The 11389-nt window shown below is 31.6% G+C and overlaps 1 protein-coding gene across 1 annotated transcript; it reads left to right on the forward strand.

Moving 5' to 3' along the window:
• Positions 1-414: 414 nt before the first annotated feature.
• LOC124363557 lies at positions 415-11124 on the forward strand. The gene is made up of 3 exons (XM_046818810.1): positions 415-1038; positions 2105-2182; positions 11053-11124. Exons 1-3 carry the CDS (start codon positions 556-558, stop codon positions 11122-11124), a joined length of 633 nt encoding a protein of 210 aa, XP_046674766.1. The 5' UTR covers positions 415-555.
• The last annotated feature ends 265 nt before the right edge of the window (positions 11125-11389 follow it).

An 11389-nucleotide genomic window follows, 5' to 3' on the forward strand; every position in this document is an offset into this window, starting at 1 on the left:
AAATTAGGCTAATTTCATAGTTTTCAATACTGTAAGTATTTTTTAATTATTAAAATAGTTATTTCATAGATTTAAATAAATTTCAGTAACAAAATTTAATAACAATTTATTATAATTTTGCTTTTAGGGGGCAGCTGCCCCCCCTTTGCAGGTCCTTGTGTGATTTGCATGCATCCTCAGTAAATCCTGTTACGCTACACGTGTTGTAGCAAACTCCTACCTTGTTTATTTATTGCCTCATTAATTGAGTAATGTTTTATGTTTTCAGGTATCCAACACGATTGGACTCCTCATACAATCACCAATATATTTGGTCTCATCTATACTGGACTTATTCTATCCATATTCAGTCTTTGGTTACTCTCAGTCAACTATTTTGAAATCGATGATGGCTTCATTACAGAAATGCTCCCCTTTATCTCTGTAGGTCTTGCTCTAGTCTGTGTTTCTTTATTCAAAAGAAGACAGTCTACTGTGAAATGTATATACTCTGCAGCCCAAATATACTGCCTAGCACCCCCATCTCTAAAACCTTGCTGGTTCATTTTCTTCTCAATGACTCTCTACTTGTTGGGAACTGCTATTGTCAACTCAGAATTTATTTCCAACTTCCATTTCTCTCTAGTCAAACGTCTCATTATTCAACTCCTAATGGTGCCCTCAGTTTCTGCCTGCTTCTTATTCTGCTCCTTGTGCCTTATCGGTGAAAGGGCTTACAGAAGTATAAATCTACAACTGCAACAGTTAGCTGAATCCCAGCCGTCTGCTACCAGCACCACCCAACTCGACATCTTGATGTATCATCACGAAAAGTTGACCGATTTTATGGAAGAGATCAATGACTGCTTCAGCTTCGACCTGGTTATTTTTTTGACTGATTTCATTTTAAATTTAATTCTAAATTCTTACAGATTATCTTGGAATAAATTTCAGCAATTAAGTTCGATAATGTCATTTTTGATACAACTCTTCCTGTTGGCAACACTTCAGCATAAATTTTTCCTGATTTGTAGTTGCAGCCAACAAGTCAGCAAACAGGTATGTAAGTATTTTATATTTATCGGTTCAAAATGTTGTATATTTAACTTTATAGCCTATTCTTTACTATGCATTTTACATAAATATATTAAGTACTGAACAAAGTAGGATTTCTTTTCCTGATGGATTCAAGTTCTATGGGCATCATCAAAATTCTCATCACCTGTAATCATTATTCCTTTTCTCTTAAGTGATGGAGTGATAAATAGTGTATGAAAAAAATCTATTACAAACAGTCTTTATTCTGGATGTTTTACTGGAGTATTACTCCTCAATATGGGAGTGAAAATCTTATATATTCCCTTATAAACGTTAATTTTAAAAGAGAAAAGAAATTCCTGGTAACACACTCCAAACTCTTCTAATAAATTAAATTTGTGGCTAAATCCAACTTACTTAAAAAAGGATTTTTTTTTAATCTCATTGGAATAATCATGGCAAATTATTCTGAACATTTATCCTTTGGTTAATCTTTTTAAGTTATACATGGTACATTTCCATAACCACACAAAATAGTAACACTATAAATTATTTTAATGAGATATTCTGATAGAGTACAACAGAAACAATTTTTAATACGATTGTCTCATCTAAAACTTAGACCTATAATTTGATACTGTCATAAAATAATAATACAGTGCAATCTCGCTAATCCGGCAGTATATCGGGATTGGTAGTGTCGGATTACCGAAATTGCCGGATTAATGGATGTATGGGTACAAACGTACGAAAAACATACAAATGTACATTGAAATTTATTAGAAACCAGTTAAAGTATAGTTTAACATAAGTAGAACGCAAAAGTACAATTGGAAAATAACTAAATACACAATAAAACGTAATAAACAAACAGTGCAGTATGCCTAATCTGGCTGTGAAATAAACAACGGAACGATACAGTACAAAAAATTTGAAAATCAATATGTAAACTTACCGCCGGATTACTGGACGTGCCGTATTAGCGCACGGCTGGATTATAGAGACTGCGCTGTATAATGTTGAAGAAAATTGCCACAATATCATTCATTATTATTTATACATTAGTTATTGTTTATTATTTTTCTAGGTTAAGTTAATGCGTATCAATCTGCTCAGTATACAAGTTCAGCAGCTCAACAACAGAGATCCAATCTTTGAATCTATGGTAAAATTTTAAATATACAATATTTAACACTATATTATAATGAAGCTTTATCCAAGTTAATTATGTATTGTGTACTTCTTTATAACATTGTGTACCTTAGCTAGTAAGATATTGCTATTGATTAGTAAGATATTTATAACACTTTCAGCCCAAGCAGTCTATATTAATCTGTAAGAAATGTAATTATCTTGACCTGCTATACTTTTGAGGCTAAGAGCATTAAATATTAAATGAAAATAATGTCCTGTATAAGTGCACAGTGTCATTTCTTGGGGAAATCTTCAAACCTGCATTGCTTGCTGTGTCAATCTTGCCACATTTTCTACAATATATTCCAATATGGCAGGCTTCATTTTATGAAAATATAAGAACTCTGATTCTTATATCCCATCTCTTCATGTCTTTTTCTAAACGTAGTAAATATTTTTTGTAAGTTCATTATTGGTGATGAATGATTTGAAAGGATAACAGGAATATGAATAGCTATTAGCAGAGGATTAAAATGTTCTGAAAATATCTTCGGAATAAAGTTGTCAAAACTATTGTTTGGTATCAATTATATAATAATGGGTCTGGTCTGGTAAATAACTAATTGTTTATCTCAAGCTTTATTACTATAATGTTTCAAGATGTTAAGAGCCTTTATTATAATTTGTGATAATATTACAATTGTTATCAAGTAATTACTTAACAATTTCAATAATATTCAACCTTGCTAAAACACTATACAATCTAAAAATCTCCATCTATCAATAACATATATGTGTGCTAGCTAACAAATTAAGCGTTGTATCATCATTAATACCAGTACTGAAGGAATATTTTTTATAGTGTCCATACTTATACCTGTACTGTCGTACTGTTAAATTAATAACTAAACTCATGTTTCATGGAGGTTTGATTATAGAAAAAGAGCAAGTGAGGCAATTTCAATTGTTTACATTACAAGCATTAATTTCTCTTTTTTACAACTTGCCATGAACTGGATTTCAGCAATCCATAATTAATCTTTAATTGAGGCAATGAGTTATATATAACATAAAACTAATAGTTAGAGCGTCTTAAAACTAATTATAACTCTGTAATAAATCAACTGCAAATACCTGTTTCAGTTAACAGAGTTTTGTGAGGTTGTTGATGCAAGACCGGTTGTCATTACCGCTGCTGGATTCACAGAAATCAATTTACCTCTTATATTTAAAGTAAGTAATTCATAATTTTTCTTCATTTTCAATTTATTTAATATAAATTAAATTTTGCATTTAAAAATTTGTATACAAAGTAATATAAATATTCAAACAGCACATTTTATTGTCCTAATTTGGTGCTACTTTGCAACATTTATTATTTCTAATTTGTTTACGACAGGATTTGAGATTTTATCATTCGACTGAAACAATGGCTACTGAACTTGTTATTTCTAACAGCACTGTAGCTTGTTTTGATATTGGGTGCCAACCTCAGAATATACATCTTAACATTAGAGATAGAACCACTTTGGGTTTACTCCCTAAGAACAATGTTACGGTACTCACTTCAACCACTTACACCTTATATTTGGTTTTAGAACTATGGAAGATAATCTTTAAAGATAAATTAATATGCTTCCAATCACCTTTTAGCTTTTCTTGTAAAATATGTAGACCTAATTTTTAAATGTAAAACAATGAAGTACCGGTACAATAGTTATTAGTTTTAAATATTGGCCATTCAGAAAAAATCTCATAAGTGTTTGGATGTGTGTATACGATTAAAATTAAACTTTCCTGTAATTTTGTAACCAAACATTAGTGCTTAAAAGTGTTTGAAGTTTAACATTGGTCTTAAATCATTCATAAAAATGTATTCCTCTTAGGAATTTGTTTTTATGTATAGTAAAATCAAGAAGACCGCAAGTGCAGCCATACAAAATCTTCTCACTCAAAAACAAAGCTAAACTATATAAAATTTCTCCTTTACTTTTGGTCATAGAAGTTTTAAGTTCTATTTCAAAGGTACGGCTTCAGCACATCTTTATTAGTTAACAGACATCCTTATTATTATATTCAAATATTTTAAAATAATAATGGAATAAAATGTTCCATCAATGTGTTGTTCCTCATTACAAATTGGAGGCGTTTAAAGGATGCTCTGATTCTTATAGTTTACTGAGATTTCTAGTCCAAAGTAAAAGTGGAAATTACCAATACAAAATAATGGAAAAGAAATCGTGAGACTGACCAACAGAAATGACTACTTCTTATAACACGCTGTGAATATATATCTTGAAAAAGTATGTTTGCTCATTATTAAATTTTTATTTTTTATATTTAAAATAATATAAGACACTCAATTCTTTAATATAAAAAGTTTTATCTTTCTTATCAATTTTGTAATTATTTTTTTAATATGTTTTACATTTTACATATTACAATCATCAGTGACTTCTAAATATGAAAGTAATAAACATTTATAACTTTTCATTATTATCGTTTATATTAATTTCTATAACTTGGTGATTATAATTTTCGCTACAATCTTGTTTTTTTTTTAATAATTACTCTATTTTTATTCCCATTATACTCTAAAAAATTATGGGTTTACAATAACTGAAATAAGAAATAAAAATTCTGGAATAAAATCTTGCTAAATATCTTGCAAACACAGCATCTACTGTTGTTCTGTATCTCGTTGTTCTTATGTGTTTATAATATGACATTGTTAAATTTAATTAAGTTTCTTCAGCAAAGCGCATTAAAATCAGTTTTTATTTAATTTACTTTTTATGTGAAGGTAAGGTAAGGCCTAAGGTAATTGAGTAAAGGATATAATTATAATCGGTAGAAAGACTAATTTTCTTCCATGATTAAATTTCACTAAGGCTTTGTTAGCAAGAAAAGATCTAATCAATTTATTTTTAATCCTGTTTTAAATCTTATCAGGAGGAAACTAGTAGTAAACTGGAATAGGAATTAATATTAACCATGTTGAAATTCAATTTAGGATCTGATCAGCTTTAAACACTGCCATTAAATTATGCAGCAAGTTGGATACAATTTTACGTTGGATTTGATTACATAAATTAGTAGTTCGTAGATTTATTCAAACCAATATTTTACTACGTATGTCTTTTAGTCTTTTTGCAACGATTTCAAGTTTTTTAGTGTATTAAAGACAATATAGCTACTAATAGCAGAGTATGAATTGTTTTGTACATTTTGACAGCTTTTAAATTGGAGCTAACCTAACCTGAAAATTCTATAACCGAGGAAAGTCTACAGAATCAGGAATTGATACATCCAGTCGATATTTCGAACAATATTTACATCAATAATAATATGATTGAACTGATAGAAAACAAATCATTATAAAACACTACTAGATTAGAGAAGTTTTTCATTATCTTCCTTATCATATATCATGGTTTATGTTATTGTGATTTATATTTCCCTTCCAATCTTTCCTAACAGATTTTTTATTTATTTTTTTTTTTTTTTACTTTTTTTTTTTTTTTTGACTTTAATTTATTTACAATCTGTTTATATACAACAAACAATAAGTAAATTTGATGATAAATCTTAAGGACATGGTTAATCAAAGTTCATTAACCTTAATTAACATAAACATTTAAGAGATTGTTCATCTTTAAAATCGATCAGCTAAGTTTAAGAAATCATGTCTTTTTAGCCGAAATTGATGGTCACTGTTTGTCCAGCAGATTAATAGCCAAGTAGTTAGGATGAGAGTTTAATTTGTTTTGATACTTGATGCAGAACTTTGGAATTTCTTCAGTAACAAAAGGGATATTCGTGTCTCTGTGAATGACTTCATTACGAACATACCATGGGGCCTGTAATATCTTTCGGAGAACTTTAGATTGGAAACGCTGTATAATTTCAATATTTGATGTAGAAGCAACTCCCCACAGTTGAATTCCGTACGTCCAGATGGGCTTTTAGAACAGTCTTGTACAACAACAGTTTGCTTTCTATTGATAAATGGGATTTGTTCCCAAAAAGCCAATTTAGTTTTGAGAATTTTGGAATTTAATTGGAGCCTTTTGTTCCATATGTGTGGTTTCCAAGTCAGCTTCCTATCGAGATGTACACCCAGATACTTAGCTTCATTTCTTTGAGGAATTTGAATGTTGTTTAAAAATACTGGTGGACAGGTGTCATGTTTCAAGTAAATGTGACGTGAAACAGATTTAGTTTCATTCACTTTAATTCTCCAAGTTTTAAGCCAAAACTGTGATAGAATTTAAGTTAGTTTGTAGAATTTGTGACGCTACAACATGGTTGGAGTGGGATGCCAGTACGGCAGTGTCATCGGCGAATGTTGCTGTCAAAGAATTTTGATTAGTTGGAATGTCTGCAGTGAAAATTAAGTACAGCACTGGTCCTAATACACTTCCCTTGAGGTACACCAGAGTTTATTTCTTTCAGATCTGAAAGACAATCATCAAACTTGATTTGAAAATACCTTTCGTTCTAAATAAGATTTTATAATGTTGTAAACAGTGTGAGGTAGATGACTTTTTATTTTAAATAGAAGCCCTTCATGCCACACTTTGTCAAAGGCTTGACTCACATCGAGAAATTGCTGCAGAACAAAATTTTCTTGATTCCAAATCTTGCCTTATTATATTAGCTACTCTATGGACTTGTTCGATAGTGGAGTGGTGCTCTCTGAAACCAAACTGATGATTGGGAATTAAATTGCATTCAGTTATAAAAACCTGAAGTCGTTTTAAAAATAACTTTTCGAATAATTTAGAAGGTATAGGTAGTAGACTGATTGGCCTGTACGACATTACTTCGTTTTGAGGTTTTCCTGGCTTAGGAACAACAATAAACTTGAGCCACCTTCCATTGTGATGGGAAGTATTCAAGCCTCAAAATAGCATTAAATACGAAGGTAAGAAAGAGTATGGCTTTCCTAGGAAGCTCTTGTAGTATCTTACCTGTTATTAACTCATAACCAGGGGCCTTTTTGGGATTAAGATTTTTAATCTCATCATATATTTCAGATGGTTTAAAGGAGCCAATAGGTAGTGAGAGTTGGTTAGGTGAATCAAGAAACTCCCTTACAACCATGTCTATTATCAAAGTTGTTATCTACAGGGTATGGTTTGAAAACATTACTAAAATATGCAGCAAACAAATCAGTTTCTCTCTGTTACTTTTCGCCCAAGAACCCATCTGGTTTAGATATTGGAGGAAATGGGCACTTGCGGTTTTCTTTGTGCTTTTTGTTACTTTCATAAAGAATAGTCTGTTGCTTCAGTTGGGGAGAGATTTGAAGTGAATTCTTGAAACCATATGTTTTTTAAGTTTTTAAGCAAAATCTTTAACTGTCTTGATGCTCTGTTAAACATTGTTTTATCTCTTACATTTCTAGAATTTTGCCATATTCTTCGTAAGCGACGTTTTTGAGCAATGTGCTGCTTAATATATATTGGGTAATTGATATTGCCACACGTTGTATTATTAAGTTCAGGCGTTGCACTCCAAGCAGATTTCTGAACAGTATAATTAAAAATTTCCACAGCGTTGTCTATTCCTCTCTTGTTTTAAGTGATATATTAAGACTTAAACTGTCATTTAACGTTTCACGAAACTTCACCCAGTTTGTGCCTTTATTCGATAAGGACGGTGCCTTTTCTTTCAATACAAATGATGAACTTATTGATAGGATGACCGAGAGTGATCGGACGACAAATCACAGAGATGAAACAGCCTCCATATAGTTTAGGAGAAATACCTCCCGTAACAAAGAAATCCAAGAAGATCTGGAATTTTTTGTTGGGATCTGAAGGCCAATAGGTTGGTTCCCCTGTAGATACGTAACTCAAGTGATTGTCATTCATGCAATTTAACAAAATTTCTACCTCTAGGGTTAATCAACCTTGAACCCCACATGACATGTTTGGCATTAAAGTCACCACCTGCTACAAAACGAGGCCCTAAAGTTTCGAAAAATTCGTTGAATTGAAGTTTGGTAATATTGTGCCTCGGGGGACAGTAAACACCAGAAAATGTAAGTGGTTCCCATCCAGTCCTCAACCACTATGCTTGTAGCTTGAATATGATCTTCTTGAAATCTAGGTAATTCATAATGTTTTATTTGTTTTCTGATTAGCACAGCGCTACCTCCATGCGCCGTATTGTCAGGGTGGTTTGTAGAATAAAAAGTAAAATTTGGGATTTTGAAAAAATTTAAGTTTGTAAAGTGGGGTCTCAGAAATTAACATAATATCTATTTTGTGTATTGAAATAAAAAAGTTGAATATCTTGGCCATGTCGGGCCAAGCCATTGGCATTCCAGAGTCCAATCCTATAAAATCTATTCATTTTAGTTTTGATATGACAGTTGTCAATAGGTTAATCAATGTACCTATTTGCTGGGCTTGTTGAGACATCATCATTTCGAACTTATTTAAAAATCCATCAATTATTTGATTCAGATTGTGATTTGCTTCTACATTTGATTGACCTGATGCCACTCTAGCATAAGATAAGGTTGGTGATACTGGTTGAGACTGATTACCTGTTGAATTTTGAGTACGAACAGATATAGGTCTATCTACTTCTCGATCTTGCACTGGAGGAGGATCTTTTTTTAACGCTGGTCTTAGAGGTGGAAAAGCCTTTTTCTTAATATCTTTGTAATAGAGAACCTTTATAGTTGGCTGGGTGCTCCACCACACACATAATACACATTTGGGAGGAACATTTACAGATTTATTACAGCTGCTAGTATCATGATCTGAGCCGCATTTTACACAGCGGTTTTGGTACCAGCAGTAAGCCTTTGTGTGCCCATATCTTTGACACTTTTTGCACTGCACCACATCATTACGTTTGTAAGGGGGCTCAAGTACAATTTTGGCATTTAGTAGGAATTCAATTTTAAAAATGTCTTTGTTGTTTGATGCTGGCTCTAAGTCTACAAAAGAAATTTACAGTGGATCTTTAGATTTGCTACTTCTAAGGTTCGACACATTCCTAACTTTGTGGTTATAAGCTTCTATAGCTGTTTTAATTTCCTGGGGTTCCGTAGAGAAGTGCATATTCTTAAGCACTACTCTATAAGCTCTGTCACCCTTTATTTGGTATGTATGGAAGTTTACTTTCATGTTAGTTAAATGTTTGACTAATGCGCGGTAGGCTTCAATAGTATCAGTGTTAATTTTTACTTTATCTCTAGCTATGCATTTAAATGAATATGACTCTTTTTTAATTACTTGTTCAATGTTTACCATCATTTTACTTATGTTGACAATGTTGGGGACAAAAATAGGTGGAGGCCTCACCTTCGTCCTACATTTGTCGTCATTCATCGTTTCTTCTTCAGAGCCTAGGTTGGCGTTACTCAGCATTTCAAATCTGTTGTGCAATTCAATAGGTCTAGCAGTTTTTGCAACGTGCTCTGTAGGTCTACAAGGTTTCTTAACATCTGAAACGTTGGCTGTTGACAAATGTCTTTTGTTTCTTAGTTGTTTCGATTTGCCACTCGTTTTGATTATTGACCATCGACATTAGAAATAGTTTTTCCTGAAATGATGTTCATTGTTTGCTTATTAGAACAATAATTGTGATCATTAGTTATTGGTATCAAAATCCAAAACAGTTTGAGTTGTTTGTTTGAAGGGGCAAATTTTAAGTTGTCCATTACCTTCTCACTTGAAAAACTACTAATAGTAAAACAAACACTGAAAACAATTAAAGTTAACGGGTAAGGTTAGTTGTAGGAAAAGTACTGGAAAAAAAGATTACGAAAAAAAATCTAAACATTTTTATGTAAATTATGAACAAAAATGTTTTAAGAACTGTTTTATATAGTTTTAACCACTAATTGGGTTTAAAAAAACTACTTTTTTAAATTAAAATAAAGGACACAACACTGAAACAGCACAGCTAGATTTTTTTATTAACATCAACTTTTTTAGTTCAGATCAGATGTTTATATAACAGTCTGTTTACGTTTCAGAAAAGCTGTCATTCTACTTTGAAAGCACGCGTGACGCAATACAAAGTTTTACATCCCTGTGCAAAAAATACATCCATAGCCCGCCAAAAAGTTATGTTTTATAATGTAGTACCAAATTCTTGCCATGGTTAAATACAATATCATGTTTTCCACAATCTTCATTCAAGGAATCTCCTATTGATTAGTGACAATACTTGCCACATTAAAGTATGGCATTACTTTTAAAATATTGTATTCTTGCTTAATTTTTTAAACATACGCACACTTACGGAACTCCAAAAATAATTGTATACAACGCTGAAGTGTAACACTCAGTAGGCTGACACAGTTTCTTTTTTGTTTCCTGGAAAGGGGGATGTAAACAATGTTTTTGCTGTATGATTATCTACATGTAAATTTCTAATTATCAATATTAAATTTAACTACAGACTTGAAATTTTTAACCTAGCAAAGCCTGTTACACGACATGTTTTTGGCGTATTCCTACAACATAGTATTATCTAATCTACAACGGGTTACAATGATATGGTTTGGCCTTTATAAAGATTACCTTTGTCTCAAAGCCAATAAGTTACATCCCAACTTGGGAGTGGTACTGATGTATACCAATGGGGATATCTTCCTTCAGACTACCTTTATTTTTTCCATCATTGTTTTCAAGTTCGTGTTAGTGCATCCTTTTCTGATAATTCTTCTGATGATTACATTTTGTATTAAATTTTGTGGATATCTTTTACAATTTCTGCAGTTAATTATTTAAATATATCTTAGATAATATGTCTTCGAAACATTTAGTATGGATAACAATGGAATTACATTTGGATTGCCTGTAAGATTTTGCTATGGTTAATTAAAGCCACTTGATTTATTGTAATATGACCTTATTGGAAATGTTTCAGCTGATTGGAACAGCAGTGATGTATGCCTCCGCTGCCCTCCAGTACTACTGGCAAGATAGTTACACAAACTAAACTTGTTGATGCACTCATTAATATGAATTTTTAGAATTTTTTTCAGTTCTTAACTATGAAGTACACTGTAATACCTTCCCACCCACGAATAATCATATTGATAATTGTTTGTTCGAACTGCAGTCCTACTGGTACAATAATATCAAAATTGTAATATATATTTATAATAGACAGTATTGATTGAAAAAAAATGAAAGTAAAAACCATTATTAACAAGTCCAGTGAACATAAATATATGTATTATTTGACATTTATGTGTATAATG

The sequence above is a fragment of the Homalodisca vitripennis genome, chromosome 5 (genome assembly GCF_021130785.1).
Source record: "Homalodisca vitripennis isolate AUS2020 chromosome 5, UT_GWSS_2.1, whole genome shotgun sequence".
NCBI lineage: Eukaryota > Metazoa > Arthropoda > Insecta > Hemiptera > Cicadellidae > Homalodisca > Homalodisca vitripennis.

What these genes read in the sequence shown, in the direction of transcription:
- LOC124363557 (XM_046818810.1), top strand. Translation starts at nt 556, where the DNA reads ATGACTCTCTACTTGTTGGGAACTGCTATTGTCAACTCAGAATTTATT. An exon ending in GCCAACAAGTCAGCAAACAG is followed by an intron (nt 1,039 to 2,104) that starts GTATGTAAGTAT and finishes TTATTTTTCTAG; the next exon opens with GTTAAGTTAATGCGTATCAA. An exon ending in ATCCAATCTTTGAATCTATG is followed by an intron (nt 2,183 to 11,052) that starts GTAAAATTTTAA and finishes GAAATGTTTCAG; the next exon opens with CTGATTGGAACAGCAGTGAT.